Below are 22,107 nucleotides of genomic sequence, written 5' to 3' on the forward strand. Positions count from 1 at the left end.
TAATTTCAAAATCTACAGATTAGTTCTCATTAGCAAAAAGTTTTTAAATTCTTTAGTAACTGTGAGGTCATATTATGTCAATAAAAGTAAAGTACGGCATTATTAACTCTTGACATAACTACAAATCAACAGCGACTGGATAGAGAAGATTGTAAGAAATTTTGATTTCCAGTTTGAGTCAGATATATTAATTAATTTTACATTGTTTCATTAGCAAAATATATAATGTACACATCATCCAACATTTCACATTTGTTTAGATACACTTTCTTTGATAGAGTTTCTCAACATTTTGTTACATTTTCTGTATATTACCTTTGCCAAAAATGATAGGATTTTCATTTATAACATCAGAATAAAAATGTTTACTAAGCTTGTCCACTACTACCCACCTTTCATCATTAAAGTTTAGACTTTCAACTTCTTCTGACAAAACGTTTTGGTCTTTTACAACCAAAAGTTTTTCAGATGCCATATAATCATTGCTTTTTGTCAAAATTTCATTACTTTTTCTAATTTGTTTATTGTGCTATCCAACTGGGCTTTTAACTGTTTCTACCCTGATTTGACACTAAATTTTAGTTCATTAATTTCTACTTTAATTTGTTCTGCTTAAATGCAGCTGCTTTGAATTCAGTTTCTAACTTAGAAATTTGATTTCGCTTTTGTCACTTTTTATTTCCAAAAATTGCTTGGACAATTGCCATTCGACTTACCCTCTCCAGCATTACTTGTTGATTGATTCAGGTCTGATGTATTCTCTCCCTCACTTTTGGATGTAATTTTAGTTTTTATTTCTGTGATGGTCATCTTGACACTACAGAATAAGAATACCAATGCAAGCAGTCCACTGATCAATTGCCTACAAAAGAATATATATCAGGCCTCTTCTGGCAGGCTGGCTGTTAATTATTTCATTGCCCTCACCAGCACATCCAGTATATTAAAAGAATTCTTCTTTCCTGGAACAGAAAGCAAAATGTGTCAATGTACACATAAAAAAGAATCCCAGAGAATACCTGCTGTTTTTCACAATTTGTTAACAAATAAAGTTAAAAATGTTGACAGAGCAACTTTAGCCATGGCTTATCCAAAAATACCCATATAACTAGGATTTAATGTGAATAATAATATAAGGAACAATCTTGCTCTAGAAGTAAGTATACTAATTGCAGTACTGTAGATTGTTAAAAAAAATGTATTTGTTGTTGTAAAAATGTTCTGCTTTGTTGACAGTGCCTAAAATTGAAAATAAAAATCTAAGGCAGTTACACTTCAGTGAACCGCAGTTCCTGGCCATTCTTCTAATGAACCTTAGTCTAGCAACTGTCTTTCCTATGGTTTGTTTTATGTGATGTTTCTCCTTTGTCATTCCATAAGTGTACTTCCACATATTTATCAGATGTGACAGTTTCCAGAGATTGTTCAGAAATTGTGTAATCATACAATAATGCGGATTTCCGCCTATATATTCATAGTTTATTATACTTGTTTATGTTGAGGCTCAACTGCCAATATCTGCACCAAGCATCAATCCTCTGAAAGTTTACAGCATTTTGTTACAACTTTATAGCATTGCAACTTTTTTTTATGTAACAGCATCATGTGTTGGCAGCCTCATAGATCTTCCAGCATTATCCAGTAGGTTATTTATATATATTGTGAACAGCAAAGGTCATGTAACACTCCCTTATGGTATGCCTAGTTACTTTAACATCTCAAGGGTTCTCCCTGTTAATAATGGCATGCTGTGTTCTGTTTGCTACAAAAGAGATGGAGCGAGATCATTGTCTAGCACAAGACAGTGTTGTTAACCATCATTCTGCACAAAAAACGTGGTGCGTGCCAAAAAAAAACAAATAAACAGACAGTGAGTACAGTTCCAGCGATATTGCTATCAAATAAATTCACAGGACTAGACGAAGATCATGATAAGACTATAAACAATGATGAACTAAAATCAGTGACAAAATTTCCAATCGAGTGGACAGTCAAGGAAACGTCTAATACGAAAAATAAACCAGTGAACATCAAACGACAAGTTGTTGTACTTGGTGATAGCCACGCCAAGAAAATTGCCGAAAAAATAAATGAATACAGAACGTTATTCACAGCAACAGATATGACGAAACCCAGTGCACCTTTGACTGAGATAATGAAGAACAGCAACTCACTTAATGAGCTATCTAAGAATGATGCCTTCATAATCATGGGTGGAAGTAATGATGTATACAGAAATGAGGGTAAACATACAATCCAGTGTTTAAAAACTACATTACCTGATCTGAAAGTTCCGAACATCATAGTTACTAGCTTGCCTCACTGATACGACCTTCAAGACAATTCCATCGTAAATCTGGAGCTTGCAAAAGTAAACAGACAGTTCTACAGAATATGCAAGTCCCATCAAACTGTAACATTTTTTGATCTTCCTGATGCAAGAGATTTGTTTACGAAACATAAACTACGTTATAATAATGCTGCCAAGTCATACGTTGGCAAAATGCTAGCAAAATTAACACAAAAAGATGACGTCGCAAGAAAACCAATTGCCATGCAACCAGTTTCAACCAAGGAAATTGAAAAACCGGAAAACAATTTTAAAATCACACACATAGCCGCACCCACAGTGCCAGCTCAAACAGGAACATCATGTCCAGAAGATGAGATGGTGCCAGAACCAGCCTCAGAAGTTACAGCAGAGATTGAAATTATCATCAAGAAAACTGTGCCTACTCATCATCAAGATGCACACACACAGGGAAACTGATGAAAGGGGCCAATTCTATCCAAATTTGGCCCAATGCAACGAATCCAGAACAAGCAGTCAACACTCAGGTGGACACTCCACTTCTTTATAGTCAAATTAGTTTTAAAGATAAGGACCCTCTACCTAATAATATATGCAGTAGTAATTTCATTATGCAGTTAAACATTAGAGGTCTGTCTGAAGGAATGATCAGGAAACTTTATGATATAGAAATTTTGCTAGAAAGTGTGAAACAATCTGTGAAAGTAATATGTCTTAATGAACACTGGCTAAAATCTGAAAATATCAACTCCTGAATAAACTTACACGCTATAAACTGGCTACCAGCTTTTGTAGGAGCAATGAGTATGGAGGCTCTTGCATACTAGTTCATTCCTATGATATCAGACAGAATTTTAGCCATCTGAGTGAAAAAGGTACATTTGAAAGTTGTTGTATAGAACTTAAAGAGTATAACATATTAATTCTCAGCATATATCTCACCCCTGGGTACCATATAAGCTCTGCATTTTTAGATAAGTTTGATACATTGCTAAATAAATTAAAAAATGAGAAACTGTACAAGAAAGTGGTTATACGTGCTGACTTCAACATAGATGTAAGGACTGATGACAAATTTTCTTCATGCTTAAAGAACCTGGTAGCCACAGACGGGCTAAATCTCAATTTTGATCAGTATACAAGCAACCTCTGCAACATGTATTGACAATATTGTAAGTAGTTATAATTATTATGTAAAAGAAAAGTTTCTTTTAGATTTAGGAGTATCAGACCATAAAGCGCTATTTGTATCACTACTGAAGCAAAATTCAGTCTGCACAACAAAAAGATGTAGGAATTTCAGTCAAAAAAATATGGAAGTATTTTGTAAAAAACTAAGGCAAACCAAGTGGACAGTCAGAAAACACATTTCCACAAGTGGCAATTACCATAACTTTTTAACTGAATTCTTGGATATATTCAATGAATGCATCCTTTTTGTAACAGTGAGGACCAGGTCCCATAAAAGTAGATCATGGATAACAAAAGGAATTAGACTGTCTAGTGCTACTAAGAGGAAACCGCATATGGACGCAAAAGTAAATCAAAGCCCTGAATTTCTTAAGTATGTAAGCACATACAAAAAACATTTGACAAACTAGTTAAACTGGCAGAACGTACTGTGAATAATAGCTTCATTTCAAATGCAAAAAACAAATCAAAAGCTCTTTGGTCTGCTATAAGAAGTGAAGTTGGCAGTGAGAAAATGCCCTTCTAAAATATTGATAAATGGTAGAGCTGTTACAGAACCCAGTGCCATTTGTGAATCGTTCAATGACTTTTTCATGAACTGTAACAAATTTGGTGTCTGTTAACCACCAAAAACAAAGCCCAATATGACAGACAGTAATTGCTCTTGTTTTAAGTTTTCTCATGTTTCCATCTCAGATGTCATCAAAATCATAATGTCCCTAAAAAATTCAAAATCTGTGGGGTGGGATGAGGTCCCCATTGAAATAATAAAAATAGTCAGTCACAGTATTGCATATCCACTCTCTTTCATAATTAACCAATCGTTTGATGAGGGATGTTTCCCAGATCCATTAAAATATGCAGAAGTTCGGCCAGTACATAAAAAAGGCTAACAAGATGATTTGGGCAACTATAGGCCAATCTCACTGTTACCAATTTTCTCAAAAATGTTGGAAAGAGCTGCATGTGATCAGATCGAAAATCACAATTCATCTAACAGCATTATCTTATGCAATCAATATGGTTTCAGAAAAGGCCGCAGCACAATCCATGCAATAAATGAATAAGTCACAAAAGTCAGTGGATGTCTTGATGATAGAATGTGTGTGTCAGGAATCTTTTGTGACCTATCCAAAGCCTTCGACACAGTAAATCATGACCTGCTCCTCCAAAAATTGGCACGCTATGGTTTTCAAGACAAATCTCTTAGCAGGATGTCATCATACTTGGCAAACAGAAAACAAAGAGTACTTATTAACATCAATGGCAAGAAATTTCTCTCTGGCTGGAAGCACTCTCAACTAGGTGTTCCACAAGGTACAATATTAGGGCCATTACTTTTTCTGTATTATATTAATGATATGCCATGCCAGATCCAATCTGATACTATCCTCTATGCAGATGACTCAACAACTGTAGTCTGTTGTAAAAATGAGCTAGACCTAATCTGTCATATTGAACAAACACTTGGGGAAGTGGAGGCATGGGTCAAAAACAATAACTTTACATTAAATTTTACAAAAACAGAAATTGTTCATTTCACCACAAAACAATCTGCACAGTCTATAGTTGAATTAAAGTATATGGACAAAAAATTACAGACTGCAGGCTGTGTGAAATTCCTCGGCGTATTAGTCAATAGAAACCTGTTATGGAGTCACCAAGTGGACAACATACTGAATCAACTGAATAGCCTTGTATATATTATGAATATCTTGTATAGTATTACTGATTTAGCTGTAAGAAAAACTGTATATAATGCATATTTTGTTTCAGTCATTAGGTATAATATAATTTTCTGGGGGTCTGGAAAAACAAATTTACTTAGAGTTTTTAGACTACAAAAAAGAATCATCCGAGCAATTGTGGGAGCAAAACCAAAGTAACATTGTAAACCTTTATTTGTAAGACTAGATCTAATGAGCATTCCAAGCATATACATCTACTAGCGGACCCGACAGACATTGTCCTGCATGATATTTCAAGCGATTAGGATATTAAACAAAGCATGAAATGAAAGACAAATAATATATAAGTTCATTATTCTTTATTTTGAAATAACATCAATTTTTCTAAAGACAATTCATTATAATCAATAGTGTTTGTTTAAATTTATCTTAATGTGGTGGCATTCCTGGTAAGTCCAGCGAATTCGAAAATTCAACAGGATAGTTGACTGCTTCGTCAGGATCGGTAACAGTGTCAATTGATTTGAACAATATCACATTGCCGGGCAATGACTGTTTTATTTTGAAGTTAATAGCATCAACATCGATATTTTTTGTGGCTAAAATAGCTCGTTCACGAAGCCACGCATGATTAATATAATTAGCTTGTATATCTGGAAATATGCTTTCAATCAAAGCATCTTTCGTATTTTACCACATTGCAGAAATTGTCTGGCAATTTGGTGCATTGTCTGTCTTCATGCAATGATTAAGATTGTTTTATACATGCATTAATTTCATCTGCATATGTAGCACATGGAATGGCTGGCAATGTCGGTCTAAAATCACCAGATGGCAGCAGTAAGGCACCATCAAAAGCCTGGTGTTATTATTTAGATCTTTCGTCATTCTATCAAGAGCTTCAAGTGAATGCTTGTGGGCCATAGTGCATTCATCCCAGATAATAATTTTGCATTTTTGCAAAACTTTAGCCATACCAGAACACTGTTTTATGTTGCACATTGCATCTGGATTTGTGTGAATGTTCAACGGCAACTTGAGTCCTGAATGTGCAGTCCGCCTGCCATCGAGCGAAGTGGCTGCAATACCTGATGAAGCCATTGCTAACGCAATATGATTTTGTGATCAAATGCGTGCAAATATTAGTGAGATGAGAAACGTTTTTCCAGTGTCACTTGGTGCGTCCAAAAAAAAGAATCCACCTTGTTCTTCTGCAATTGACAAATTAATTCGATCGTAAACATTCTTTTGTTCATCAGTGAGTAGTTGCTCATTATTTTCAACGAAATTAGTTAAAGAGACCGTATTGAATTGTTGTTTGCGCTGAATCTCACTGTTAATGATGTCTGTTGCTGGGCGGTTAGGTGAGGGCATACCAAAATGAATGAGTGGCATATTCGAAATCAGAATGCAAATATCTTCAGTCTTTATTAGTGCCTCGTTATATATTTCTGGCGAAAAATCGATATTGGGATCTTGATCAGCGATTCGAATGCGATGCAGAATGTCTTTTCTCATGGAATCTTTATACAGGGTGATTCAAAAAGAATACCACAACTTTAGGAATTTAAAACTCTGCAACGACAAAAGGCAGAGCTAAGCACTATCTGTCGGCGAATTAAGGGAGCTATAAAGTTTCATTTAGTTGTACATTTGTGCGCCATTTCAGCCAATAAAGTTTTTGGTCCCTTTTTCTTCGAAGGTGCTACTGTAACTGGACTACAGTATCTGGGGATGTTAGAGAATTGGCTGTTCCCTCAGCTCGAACAAGAAGCACAACAATTCATATTTCAGCAGGATGGAGCGCCACTACATTGGCACTTATCTGTCCGTAACTACCTGAACGTCAACTACCCGAGGCGATGGATCGGCCGCCAGGCAGCCCGTGACAGAGCACTTCATCACTGGCCTCCAAGAAGCCCTGATCTTACCCCCTGCGATTTTTTCTTATGGGGGTATGTTAAGGATATGGTGTTTCGGCCACCTCTCCCAGCCACCATTGATGATTTGAAACGAGAAATAACAGCAGCTATCCAAACTGTTACGCCTGATATGCTACAGAGAGTGTGGAACAAGTTGGAGTATCGGGTTGATATTGCTCGTGTGTCTGGAGTGGGCCATATTGAACATCTCTGAACTTGTTTTTGAGTGAAAAAAAAAAACCTTTTTAAATACTCTTTGTAATTATGTATAACAGAAGGTTATATTATGTTTCTTTCATTAAATACACATTTTTAAAGTTGTGGTATTCTTTTTGAATCACCCTGTATTTGTCCCAGAGGACAGAAGCTTGAGATGGAAAACACGTCATCAATAATATGGCAAATAACTGGTGAATTTGATGAGGACAGGAACTCAATGCTGCATCTGCAAGTGTAATATACCAATCGTGGTCATCTTCCAGCAAATGCAATTCACGACACACGTCATGATATGTGTCGTACAAAATTCCATTGACTGTTCGCAAGTATTGGAAGGGTGTTGGTCCAGGAACATTAACCACCAATAAACGCAAGAAGAAACATTCGCATTGCTTTGGATGGACTGTGTATAATCAGCCTAATGTGTTTCCCACAAATATGCTGTTGTATCCTTCAACCAGAACACCTTGCTTTCGTGGTTCCCACGTTTTTGACTTTTTGTTCCATGTGAAATATAGTGCCACATCAGTATACATTAATGTCTTTGCGAATTGACCAGGAATACCTGGTTGGTTGCATAGATCGAAACTCAGTTAATGTGGCTTTTGGGGCAATTGATGCACGTTGTAGAGTAGTCTCTTCCATGAAATAAACATGCTATCCATTTTCAAGGTGCACGACCAAATGTATAACAGCAAGGTCTCTTTCGTGTATCGGAAAACCCAAAATATGCCAAAATGCTTCATTGCTGCTGATGTATCGGCCCAATTGATACCGTGTTATTTCATTGTTTTCGTTACCATTGTGAACAGCAAATACAGACATCTCACTGCCCTTACGGACATATTTGCATATATATTTTATGGACTTCACCGAACTGCAGAGCTCAATGTTTATGTGTGCTTTGTAGATTTTACACAGCAATGGTGAATACAGAACCACCCATTGATTGTCAATGTCAACTGCTGTACCGTTTGGCATGCGCAATTGATGTGATCACCACCATGGTCAGTGTCTCTACGACGATACAATAGAAAACCATCGATATTAGTAATTTTATCATTTATACAATTTTTTCGAAAACGTTTCGTACATTTTCAATTGTCCATGCATGGCGTCATCATGTTTATAGCACTGCATGGACCGTGGATCATGTTAGCGGTAAGAATCTCATACAATTCTTGATCGATATTCCGATCCGGAATGAACAAATCTGGTCGTCCGTACGTGTGCACAAAAGTCATGGTGTCTTGAATATATTCTTGAATAGGACATGGGCTACCAATATATGATGATGTAAGAATATATGAAGTACCGATGTCATTGATATTAGTTATTCCATCTGCATTACCAACAATATTATCGCACAAATGAATGTATTCCTCAGCTCGAAGTTTCGCTTGATTATACCTGATGTATCGTATTCACTCGCTTTCAATTTTCGCATACATATCAACGATATATTGATGAAACAGCTGGTGGCATCGGAGAATGTTATTGTCTTCATGGTCACAAATCATCAACCGATATGCGTAGAAGTTCATCGTGCTCACTTTCTTGCTGCTTTCTGCACCTGCAAAGTAAAAATATAATTAAGACAAAAAGAAATTAATTGTGCATAAAAATAAAATATTGGGTAATGACATGTGTAGATTGTACCTGTTGCTGGATTTCTTTGTTTGATATTTAAATGATATCCATCTTATCCTCCCCAAAATATCAATGGATATTGCAAAGCATCGTAAGAGCGATGACTGTCTTCAATCGTATGCACTGTGTTATCCCTGCGTTGGATTTGTATATCTCAATGTTCAAATATGTCGTCAACCATAACAATTGCAACTTCATTAATGGTCAGTGCATTATATCAGTCCACGTGCTGCCCAGGTGGTACTTTGTCTGTGCTTCAATGACAATCGTATAGTTGTTTTGCAGTCTGTTTGAAATGGTATTGAACAACTGGGCCAACTGGTTGTGATTTTGTAAAAATGGTTCTAAAATACCCACAACTTCTTGCTCCTCCATCTGCTCAATATGGTTGTACTGGCAGCTTGCGTTTATTTGCTGCTCCTCATCACCCATGAAGTAGATTCACAGAAATTTTGAATCGGTATCAGGCATCGGCATTAAAGAACCAATTTGATGATACACTTGGCCCTGAATCTTAAACGTTGATTGGAAATTGCGAATGATTTTTGTTGCTCCAAATGATGCCATTTGAAAGCACGAATTGAATTTGCGAATTTTACACACACACACACAAAAGAGAGAGAGAGAGAGAGAGAGAGAGAGAGAGAGAGATAGAGAGAGAGAGAGAGATTGAAATGTAGCTCCAGCCAATAGTGTTTTCAGTGGTTCTGGCAGCAAATTCAATGGTGGCAATACAACTTTTCTAGACGCGCAGCAGAAACTGGTTGATTCACCTTTGTATTTGAGTGCATGACAGTGTTGGCATTGTTTGTTCGTAGCACCGATTATAATTTGTGAATATGACGAATAGTCGATGTCCAACTCATATTCAAATGCAAGGTGAAAAAGTGATGCACGTGTCAATGCGCGATACACTTGCAAATGCTGTTGTTCACATGTTCTGAATGTGTCGGTGTCTCGTTGACGGGCCAGTCTTTGTCTCAATGCATTAGCTCGAAGGCATTCGTTGGGTTACTCTTGACTTTCATTAGCACGTCTGATTGCAGCCGGGTTTCTTAAACTTTCATTGTCTGTCAATTGATCTTCTGCCGATCTATTTAACCAACGGTTCTGGACTAATTGTGAATTCAGAGTCCGTCAACCAAGTTTTCCAGGCCCCCACCTGAATGCATTCACAAAAATTCATTCAAATCAATCCAGCCGTTTAGTTGCAGTATAGATAAATAACCTAGATACTGACTGCAGTGCCATCTGCCAGGCTCATTTGTGAATCTAAACCATCCAAGGCACCACCCAAACGCATACAAAAAAATTCATTCAAATCGGTCCAGCCGTTTAGGAGGAGTTCAGTGACATACACACGTACAGTAGAATTATGTATATAAAGATGAAACTCTCACTTTCACGAAAAGAAACTCACAACTTTTTAAGGGCAATGGCTTCTTGCATCAATATGATATTAGATATGGAATGAGCTACATGTTACCTACCCACCAATTAAAATCATATGAAAAAACCCCATACTATACGGGCATGAAATTTGTAAATAAAATATGGAAAGGTATGGATGACCCAAATGTAAAAGGTACCAAAAAGACCTGGAAAAATATCTGAAAGATATATGTTAATATAGTGCAGAAGATTTCTTGAATAGCAACAAAGCATTATAATTGTAATTAAAATACCTCTTTGAAGATGTTACACCGTATGTATTATTAGTTTATTGTCTATTTTTAGTATTATTATATATAGTGTAAAACTGACAAGTCACCTATGTCACAATCTTTGATTGTATAAGGCATGTTATGTGTTAATAAAAATGGAAATTGCTTCAATTTAGTCACAAATCTGGTATGATATATCCTATTTGTTCATTAAGCAACAGTGAAGAACTTGACTTTTTGGAAATCAATCTGGATGCCAGTATTTACTGCCTTCTAGGTGTTGTGGAGGAACAAAACAAGAATCATTGTTTATGTAATTTACATTAACAGGAGAAAGTTTTTGGGCTTCATGAAGATAGTAACATGTTCCAAAATTATACAACAAACTGACATTAATGATATAAGCCTATAGTTGCATGCATCTGTTTGATGATCTTCTTTCAAAACAGAAGTGACATCCATGTTTTTTTCAGTCACTTGAAATGCTTCATTGCTCTTGCTGCTAGAAGTGGAGCAAGTTCTTTTGCCTACTCTTTATTGAATGATACATATCTCATTAAGTTGGTTTGTTTTGGGGGAGGAGACCAGACAGTGAAGTCATCGGTCTCATCGGATTAGGGAAGGACGGGGAAAGAAGTCGGCCGTGCCCTTTCAAAGGAACCTTCTGGGCATTTGCTTGGAGTGATTTAGGGAAATCACAGAAAACCTGAATCAGGATGGCCAAAGCGGGATTGAACCGTCGTCTTCCCAAATGTGACTCCAGTGTGCTAACCAATGTGCCCACCCCATTCAGTATATCTCGTTTCTTCTGTAGAGCAAATTTATTTGAATTTTTATCTTGTAGTCTCTGTGATACCTAACATTTTATTGTTTGTATGACAACTGAATGGAGGAACAGCATGCCAGTCTTCCTCAGTGAAAGAACTTTGAAAAATGGATTTTGTTGTTCAGCGTTCTTTCCATCTTTCACCATTTAAATGCTTTTGTCAACTATCTGGACAGATGGCTTTGATCGATTTACTGATTTAACATAAGACCTAAACTTCTTAGGATATTTCTGCCGGAGTAGTAGATTGAATTTTACTTTCAAATTCAATGAATGATTCATGCATGACTCTCCATACATCAGTTTTGGATTCATTCAGTTTTAGTTTGTCTGCAAGTCTCTTGGAATGGTCAAATTTGGTGTGAAACTCTCTTTGCTTTTTTGAACATCTGTCTAACTTGCCGTATATCCATAACTAGTCTTTCCATTCCTCATGACTTTGCTCAGCACTTAAATGTCTAAGACATGTTGTGTAACACTTTTGAACTTATGTTCCATACTCAGTATTTTCAGTTTAAGATATGGATGTTTGAGTTGTTGTTCTGGTAAAATGAAATATATTTCCTGCTGCATTTTCTATGCAGAAATATTTTCCTATCTTCTTTTACATTTATATGTGATCACTGATTCATGCTCAAAGAAAACTGAGCCAACAAATTTAGACCTGTTTATAACCAGCAGAGCTAAGATGTTGATCCATGATCAACTGCTCAAGAAAGTAATTTTCAAGTAAAGCATTTAGAACAATTTCACTTCATTCCCCCTCCCTACTACCTACTTTAATTATCTGAGTCTTTAGACTGAAATCTCCTCCTAATAACATAATGTGAACAGGAGATTTACACATATCCTAATCTACTCCTTTTCTCCATCCAAATTATTTTGCATTTGGAATTTGGGTTAACCTACATATTATTGTAGTATTTACAGCCATAAACATATCTCTACCACCAGTGTCTAGCCTATCTTTATGGTATACACTTCAATCAGAATTTGAAACTTTACTACTGTTATTATCAATTTCAACCAGTTTTCTGTTCCAAGAACTATATGAGCATTATTACTGGTTATAAGCAAGACTAGTTTTGGGACCTCTGCAGGATACACCTCTGCTGTTAACTAATACTACTTGTTGTTAACATTTTCTTTCTCTGGTCTGCAATCATGACTATTATTCTCTGTAATGAATGGGGCTGCTGTCCTGCCCTCTCTGAAACCAGAATGAAAAGGATCATTTCATCCTCACTTACTGACTGCAATATCCATTGTTCGTCACATGCTGTGCTCAACATCAAATCTTCACTTAGAGTAGTTGCTTCCTCTGACTTTCCATAGCCTACACTATTGAAATGGTGCAATGATGTCTTATTATTTCCTTTCTGTTCTTCACTGGTCCCCTTCACAAAAAATCCTTTTTGTGTACATGTTAAACTATTTGCAGCTGTAACAGATCTTTATAACAATGGATTGTATGTACTGATGTATGTAACTTAAACAGTGTTTGAATAACACATACTTCTGTCTTTTCCAGATTGGTGGTGCAATGTCAGAAGAAGGAAATACTCTGACTGAAATTAAAAATGAACTAACGAAAGTTGTGAACAGTATGGCAACAATAGGTGTAGCATTATCAGCCTGCAGTTTGCCAGGTAAATACAACAGTTCTTTGAAACAGGTTGACTAATCTAAAGAAGATAGAAATTTTCTAATCTAAAACCAGAATGTCTCCTCAGTTATATTGTGGCCATTAAACACTCATTGAGAAATGTTTCATCCAAGATACGGAGGAGGCTCTAATGGCAGCTGTTGGGTCCAGAGGGTGCACCCGACTGCAAATTGTGTTTCATATAGAACCAATGACACCTGCTGCCAAAGTTCAGATGCCATCCTTGGTTCTTGCAGGTGGATAGCTGCACTAATGAAGACAGATAGGCTTGCACACAGACTGGAAACTGAGCAAACATTTTTCAGCACTGTACAACCAATTGTACTTACACCAGAGCTTCAATGGATTCTATGAGAATCTAAGAAGCAGGTTTTTTTAACATTAAGTGGAGGATTGTAGAACCCCTCCCAACAGTGAAAGCATGCACCACTTGCAGTTAGTGGCTACTAGTGTAGCATAGTATGTGTGGTATACATGTGTGGATTTTTAGGATGGATAAATCTGTACTGTAAATGTTAAAAAAAATCTAAAGTTGTTTTACAGATTACTGGATGACATTGGAAGTTAAAGAAAATTAACAGGTGCACCTACATAGATACTGGTTAGGATCATATTATTGTGGGCATAATACAACAAAAGGGGAGTAGCTGTATTCACAACAGTGGAATCAAGTCCACAGTCATACTCTTAAATAAGTGTAGCATTGAATGGTTCTTTTTGAATGCTACACTTCAGTAATACTGTTGCTTTAAACATACATGATAGTGGTTCTGACAGTGTACAGGATTCCAATGTTTTAACTTCATTAAGCCATTAGAGACAGTACAGATAAAAAATGGTAGAAATAACTGGGAAGTAATTTTATGTGAATATTTCAGTGTTGATTTCATATTAGTGTAAGGAGACAATTCTGTTTCTTGGGTTAACTGTCTTTGGCTTTTCTGTCTAAGTGCAACAGAATAGCCAAAAGTTTACTTACCACTTTTGGTACTCTTAGGAAGCTCTACCTTTGCTGCTTACCTATCATCTAACTACATTGTATACATGTTTTGTAGATATTATGTCCTTCTAGTTTCTATCCCTGCCTTACTCTCCATCTGATGTAATGGATCCAGGTTGACCAAGGTCTGGTAGTATTCTTAACCCATATGCAACACATAGTTTAGCTTCACAAAATGAACTTACTATACAAAACTCACCATGCTTACATTAAAAGGCATTCACAAGTTCTGTTTCTTTATATTTCATAAGTAGTCTAACACTCCATGAAAAGAATAAATTGCTGAAAACTGTTTGTTGCATGTTTGCTATACTGGGAAGAAATGGGTTAAATGTGCTGTTCAAAATGGAGTTTTGGTGTGAAACTAATGACACTCACATACACATCTACAGTTCTGTCGTAGGAAAATGTGATGCAAATGATGTAGTGAGTCTGATGAAGGAATTATTACAGATGCAAAACTCAGATATCCATGGATGCACTGCATGACTCTTTTTCTGTATCATTGTAAGTATCAGAGTTGTCATTTAAGCTGTACATTGTTTGCTTTGTGTGCTGGTCAGTATGTTGAACGTATCTTATGACCTGGTAAAAATCAAAATCATTGTTACATTTTCTTATGAGCTGGTGTTCTTCTCACCTTTTCAACATTCTACATTTCTTTCATTTTATTTGTAAATTTCTAGAGTTTGTTAGCCTCCACAATTGATGTCTAACCTGTTTCCCATGTGAAACTTTTCAGCTATCTGTAGTAAAGATTGAATTTTCATTCTTGATGATAATATTTTTGAAATTTTTTCTCCTTCCCATATGTCTACCTACTTCTTCCTGCTCTCTCTCTCTCTTTCTTTTTCTCTATTATAAACTGTTTTGCCACTGACTTTTATTTTTTATGGTAAAAAAAATTAATTATATTGTAGGTTCTCCACCATTATTTACCTTAGCCCCCGATGAGATGGAATTAGGCCTTGGAGTTCATGGTGAGGCAGGGGCAAGTCGAATAAAAGTATGTATATACAATTCAAGGAACTAATATCTGCTAATTGTCAACTGTTTGTATAATAATACAGGTTGCAATACCAAAATTTAGACAATTTTAAGTAACATTAAATATTTAAAAAAATTCTTTTTCTTTATGCATAGGGGGAGTCTACAGAGAACAATCATTCGGTGTATTCCCATTTAGCTATAACAGTGTACTCCAGTCTCAATCTGAAATGCACACATGTATGACATAATGTATATCTGAAGCCATGTCTGTGAATGTTGCCTCAATGATTATCCTTAATGATGTTACAGTGGCGTATTGAGATTTACTGAAGAACGTTTTGACTAGGTTTCATACATAGTAATGCGGAGATTTAAAACAGTGCTGTAGGCAAGACACAATTCCATAGACCAACACATACCAGAATAGACTGATCTTCAATTTTGTACTAAATAACTCGTGGGCTGGTGCACAATGTTGCTGTGGATTATATTACATTAAGTGAAATTTAGGAACCAGGTTTTAATTGTAAGACATTTCCTGGGACAGATGTGGATTCTGACCACAATCTGTTCGTTATGAACTGCAGATTGAAACTGAAGAAACTGAAAGAAGGTGGGAATTTAAGGAGATGGGACCTGGATAAACTGAAAGAACCAGAGGTTGTAGAGAGTTTCAGGGAGAGCATAAGGGAACAATTGACAGGAATGGGGGAAAGAAATACAGTAGAAGAAGAATGGGTAGCTCTGAGGGATGAAGTAGTGAAGGCAGCAGACGATCAAGTAGGTAAAAAGATGAGGGCTAATAGAAATCCTTGGGTAACAGAAGAAATATTGAATTTAATTGATGAAAGGAGAAAATATAATAATGCAGTAAATGAAGCAGGCAAAAAGGAATACAAACGTCTCAAAAATGATATCGACAGGAAGTGCAAAATGGCTAAGCAGGGATGGCTAGAGGACAAATGTAAGGATGTAGAGGCTTGTTTCACTAGGGGTAAGATAGATACTGCCTACAGGAAAATTAAAGAGACCTTTGGAGAGAAGAGAACCACTTGTATGAATATCAAGAGCTCAGATGGAAACCCAGTTCTAAGCAAAGAAGGGAAGGCAGAAAGGGGGAAGGAGTATATAGAGGGTTTATACAAGGGCGATGTACTTGAGGACAATATTATGGAAATGGAAGAGGATGTAGATGAAGACGAAATGGGAGATAAGATACTGCGTGAAGAGTTTGACAGAGCACTGAAAGACCTGAGTCGAAACAAGGCCCGGGAGTAGACACCATTCCATTAGAACTACTGATGGCCTCGGGAGAACCAGTCATGACAAAACTCTACCATCTGGTGAGCAAGATGTATGAGACAGGCGAAATACCCACAGACTTCAAGAAGAATATAATAATTCCAATCCCAAAGAAAGCAGGTGTTGACATATGTGAAAATTACCGAACTATCAGTTTAATAAGTCACAGCTGCAAAATACTAACGTGAATTGTTTACAGATGAATGGAAAAACTGGTAGAAGCCGACCTCGGGGAAGATCAGTTTAGATTCCGTAGAAATGTTGGAACACGTGAGGCAATACTGACCTTACGACTTATCTTAGAAGAAAGATTGAGAAAAGGCAAACCTACGTTTCTAGCATTTGTAGACTTAGAGAAAGCTTTTGACAATGTTAACTGGAATACTCTCTTTCAAATTCTGAAGGTGGCAGGGGTAAAATAGAGGGAGCGAAAGGCTATTTACAACTTGTACAGAAACCAGATGGCAGTTATAAGAGTCGAAGGGCATGAAAGCGAAGCAGTGGTTGGGAAAGGAGTGAGACAGGGTTGTAGCCTTTCCCTGATGTTATTCAATCTGTATATTGAGCAAGCAGTAAAGGAAACAAAAGAAAAATTCGGAGTAGGTATTAAAATCCATGGAGAAGAAGTAAAAACTTTGAGGTTCGCCGATGACATTGTAATTCTGTCAGAGACAGCAAAGGACTTGGAAGAGCAGTTGAACGGAATGGACAGTGTCTTGAAAGGAGGATATAAGACGAACATCAACAAAAGCAAAACGAGGATAATGGAATGTAGTCAAATTAAATCGGGTGATGCTGAGGGAATTAGATTAGGAAATGAGACACTTAAAGTAGTAAAGGAGTTTTGCTATTTAGGGAGTAAAATAACCGATGAAGGTCGAAGCAGAGAGGATATAAAATGTAGACTGGCAATGGCAAGGAAAGCGTTTCTCAAGAAGAGAAACTTGTTAACATCGAGTATAGATTTAAGTGTCAGGAAGTCGTTTCTGAAAGTATTTGTATGGAGTGTAGCCATGTATGGAAGTGAAACATGGACGATAAATAGTTTGGACAAGAAGAGAAATAGAAGCTTTCGAAATGTGGTGCTACAGAAGAATGCTGAAGATAAGGTGGGTAGATCACGTAACTAATGAGGAGGTATTGAGTAGGATTGGGGAAAGAGGAGTTTGTGGCAGAACTTGACTAGAAGAGAGGATCGGTTGGTAGGACATGTTTTGAGGCATCGAGGGATCACAAATTTAGCATTGGAGGGCACCGTGGAGGGTAAAAATCGTAGAGGGAGACCAAGAGATGAATACACTAAGCAGATTCAGAAGGATGTAGATTGCAGTAGGTACTGGGAGATGAAGAAGCTTGCACAGGATAGAGTAGCATGGAGAGCTGCATCAAACCAGTCTCAGGACTGAAGACCACAACAACAACAAGTGAAATGAAATGGAATTTTCATTCCATGGATCCATATTGAGGAGATCTTTGTGGGTGTGGAACATTAATTTCATTTTACTTTATGTGACACTAACAAAAAAATTACGGTGGTAGTAGTAATAATAGTAGTAGTAGTTGTTGTTGTTGTAGCTGTAGCAGCAATAGTATTAGGAGGAGTAGTACTTACACACACTACATTTACTGTTCTATTTAGAAATTCACCAATGGAGTTGAAGGAGTTTGGTACAAGTAAGTCTTTCAGGGTTCCCTTAAACTAAACTTTATTTGTAGTTGAATATTTTTTGTGATTGCTGATAACTTACTGGAAATATGTGTTCCTGGATAATGACTGCCATTTTAAACTAAAGTAAGTGCTTTGAAGTCTTTTGTAGATTGTTTCTGCTCTTAGTATTGATTTTGTGTAATGAGCTGTTTGTTGGAAAAAAGGGTTGTATTATTTACAACAAATTTCACTAGGAATAAGTATACTGAGAAGCAATAGTTAAGTATACCCAGTTACTTGAACAAACTCCTGTGGGTGTAAATAAATTCACACCACAGATAATGCATATTACATACTTCTGAACAGGTAAAACTTTTGGTTGACCTGAATAGTTATCTCAAAATATGATACTTTATGACATTATGGAACGAAAGCAAGCAAAGTGTGTCAGCTTTTTTATTTTTACATCACCTGTGTCTGATGAAATTAACACTGAAAATTAGGATTTGTTTAGGCGTTACAGTATTTCATTTGTATGCTCATCCCAACTAAATTTATAATCAAGTTGTAATCCCAGGAGAGTTACAAAGTCACGTGTATCCTGGGTACAACACTTAGCACTTCAAAACTGGCGGCAAATTTTGTTCTGGCAACAACAGGGGCATGCTTTCAATCATGTGTGAGCTAGCTGTAATTTCTTCAATTAGTTTTTGTATCTAATGTAAAAGTCTTCTCATCAAAAAATAATCTGTTTTGCTTCATGGCATCATTTTTCAATGAACACAGATGCAGTTTGCAGAAATGGACTTATTTTGCCCCAGCAGTCTCTAAGAGCATTTGTTTTACTTTCAAAGTGTAGGATTTATATTGAATATCTTCCTTAATGGTTCTACACATTGTTGGTTTGCTGATACTGATAATCTGTGCCAGTGATCACAACAATTGCCTTGTATTCCCTGAAACAGCATTTGAACTCTTTCAGTGAACTTCTTTTGCAGATCCTTGCGATAATGACTATTGAGTGTTGCTTCCTTGCCAGTACTGTGGAATTTTCGTCTGACTGTTCTGAAGCTGAATATTTTGCTACATCATAAACTGTGGATTTAGGGAATTTAAAACATTTAATTATGTCCGTTGCTGAGTGACAAAACAAAGGTGTTCAACACTTCTTGTCGTTTTATCATACTTTGCACTTAATTTCAACATTTTGGACATCTGATATTGACTGTTTACTAGAAACAATTGGCAATGTGGACCACCAACATTAACATCTGGCAGAGGATAATGTGGTAGGAAATTTAAATTTGTATTTTGGTAGTTCATCCTGTAACTATGTTGGTGTGATGTATGGGTGTGTCAACCCTACTTACATGTCAAAGAGAAGTAGACCCATTCTAAAACAAACCTTGCAAGTATAGGACGCCATCCTTGTTTTCCCTGGCAGCAGATATTTTAGTGATAAATAAAAATGAAGGTTGAACACAAAAAGAGAAATTAGGAAATAATGAACACAGAAATAACATTTTTATCTGATAGTTTCATTAAAGCATTTTATTTCATTGAAACAAAGAAACCAAATAGCTGATAACTACATCAATTGAGTGATATTACTTTAATTATGCCATGAGTTCCATAACAATAATGATGTTTTTCAATGCCAAATAATCAAACAAAATCCCTAAAACAATAAAATTTCAGGACATTATGCATATAATTCTCTGAATAAATGTTAAGAAGATTAAAGCTTAGAAATTTGCAACCGCACATTACCTACGTACAAATATAGGTGAACTGGTTCAGTTTTGATTTTATTGATACATCTTACATTTGTCAATACACAAGAAACTGTGTACATACTGGCTAGTTCAGCCTAGCATGAACTGCGTTCTTTCGTGTAATGCTGCCCATAGTTTAAATATAATTTTTTGATAAACAATATAATTATTCATCAATCCATAGTGTAATGGCAGTTGCATCAAAACTTAATAAGATATGAAAAACATGCATGTAATGGTATTTGATGTTGTTTTTCTGATATACTTAGCCAGGTGATATGTAAAATGTATTAATGTATTCAGTATTCTGTAATGGTACAACTTACAATTGTTAGTCTAATTAACTGCAAATTCAAACAACACTGCCAACACTTTGATTGTTGTAACTTCATATATAGCACAGCTTCAGTACCCAACAGGTCAGTCCAATATTTTGTTGATTTTAGTCCAGAGAGTTGCAAGTCTGTGGTGAAAAGCTCTGGATTATGTATGTGTTAATCTATATTCAAAATTCTTTAAATATGTGAAGCTGTGTTATGAATTTGATGACACGTATACTATAAAAATTTTATTATAACATAGTGCAGTTGGAATGAATTTACAGAACATCAAGTGGGAGTAACTGGTTATTATTCTTTATTATTTTACATGAAAAACCTGGGCAATATCTATGTTACAATCCACAAGCTACAAGTTTATTTCAGACTTCACTGCCAGCCTGATTCTGTTACCTCTTATTATCTTTCAGATCTCTCAGTGATGTTCATTGGTTTGCTGTACCAGTAAAATCACCTGAATATAATGAAATTAATAAGGTAGCTGTAAGTTCTATAGACAGCAATATTTCAAAAACTACATAGGACACACACAGATCATTCAATTTAAAAAAAATCATAACTATTGAACAACTTACTGTTGGAAAGAGCAAACTCTCTCAAGTTTTACATTGTCCCCACTAGGTAGCAACAGTGTGCACCCACTTCAGTTCTAGAAAAATGGTTCGGGACAACAGAAAGCGTTTTGTGTTCTACATTTTGCACAGTGCAAGTCAATAATAGCTGTTCACCATGACTTTCATACTAGGTATGGTGTGGATCCTCCTACAGCACAGAGCAGTAGACAATGGCATGAACAATTCCGAGAAACAGGTTGTTTGTGTAAAGGCAAATCACTGGGTTGTCCCGAGTGTCCGTCCCCGAGTGTCTGACATAGATATCGAACGCATCCGCTATAGTTTCACAAGGAGCCTGCAGAAATCTGTTCGCCATGCAACTCGACAGCTCAACATGCCCTCTGATGTCTGTCTGGCATGTGCTGTGTTGGCATTTACACATGAAACCATACAAAATTCAGCTACTGTAAGCTCTTTGTGAAAGTGACAAACAACATGTGCATTTCTGTAATTTCATTCTTGGTAAGATGTAGGATGACAGTTTTCTTCCATGCTTAGTGTTTAGTAATGAGGCAACATTGCAATAAAAAGGAGAGGTGAACCATCATAATGTGAGAATATGGGTTATAGAACAACCACATAAAGTTGTACAACATGAGAGGGACTCTCCAAAATTTAACATGTTTTGTGCAGTTTCACAGGAAATGGTTTGTGGTCTATTTTTTCTTTGCCAAGAACACTGTTACAGGAAGTGCAAATCTCAAAATGCTTGAGACCTTTCTTTTCCCACAGTTGGAGACTGATTTGAATGACTTAATTTACGAACAGGAATCTGGAAGTGCCGGAATTTTTAAATCAAAGGGAACGATGAATCGGTCACATTGGACCTAATGATTCAGTCTTACTTTAATGGCCTCAAAGGTCACCAGATCTTACTGTATGTGATTAATTCTTGTGGGGGTTTATAAGACTCTGTTTATGTGCCTCTGTTACCAACAACAGTGAATGAACTGAGACATCACACAACAGCAGCTGTGGAAGCTATAATTCCAGAAATGCTCGCTGCAGTGTGGGAACAACACGAACACTGCATTGACATATACCATGCATCTCGGGGGGCATGTTGAACACCTATGTAAAGGTATGGGGGGGGGGGGGGGGGGGGGGGGAGATTTTTGAGATTTTCATTGATCAAAAAACAAAATTCATTGTATATGTTTATTAGTTTCAGAAACATAGACGTGACAAATTGGATGATTATTTTTCATACACCATTTATAATGAGAGAGGATATATGTGGGAGAAACAATTTGTCTAATGATATACAGGGTGTACATAAAGTATGGGAGCACTTTCAATTATT

General features: G+C 36.4%; 1 protein-coding gene across 2 annotated transcripts in view; it reads left to right on the top strand.

Moving 5' to 3' along the window:
- LOC126457005 (triokinase/FMN cyclase-like) overlaps positions 1 to 22,107 on the top strand; it is a 165,880-nt gene that overhangs the window by 105,656 nt on the left and 38,117 nt on the right. For both annotated transcript variants that reach the window (XM_050092973.1, XM_050092972.1), the window contains exons 7-8: positions 13,003 to 13,120; positions 15,058 to 15,143. In XM_050092973.1, the coding sequence (XP_049948930.1) occupies positions 13,003 to 13,120; positions 15,058 to 15,143 (204 nt within the window). The remainder of the gene's footprint in view (positions 1 to 13,002; positions 13,121 to 15,057; positions 15,144 to 22,107) is intronic.

The sequence above is a fragment of the Schistocerca serialis genome, chromosome 2 (assembly GCF_023864345.2).
Source record: "Schistocerca serialis cubense isolate TAMUIC-IGC-003099 chromosome 2, iqSchSeri2.2, whole genome shotgun sequence".
In the NCBI taxonomy this organism is placed as follows: domain Eukaryota; kingdom Metazoa; phylum Arthropoda; class Insecta; order Orthoptera; family Acrididae; genus Schistocerca; species Schistocerca serialis.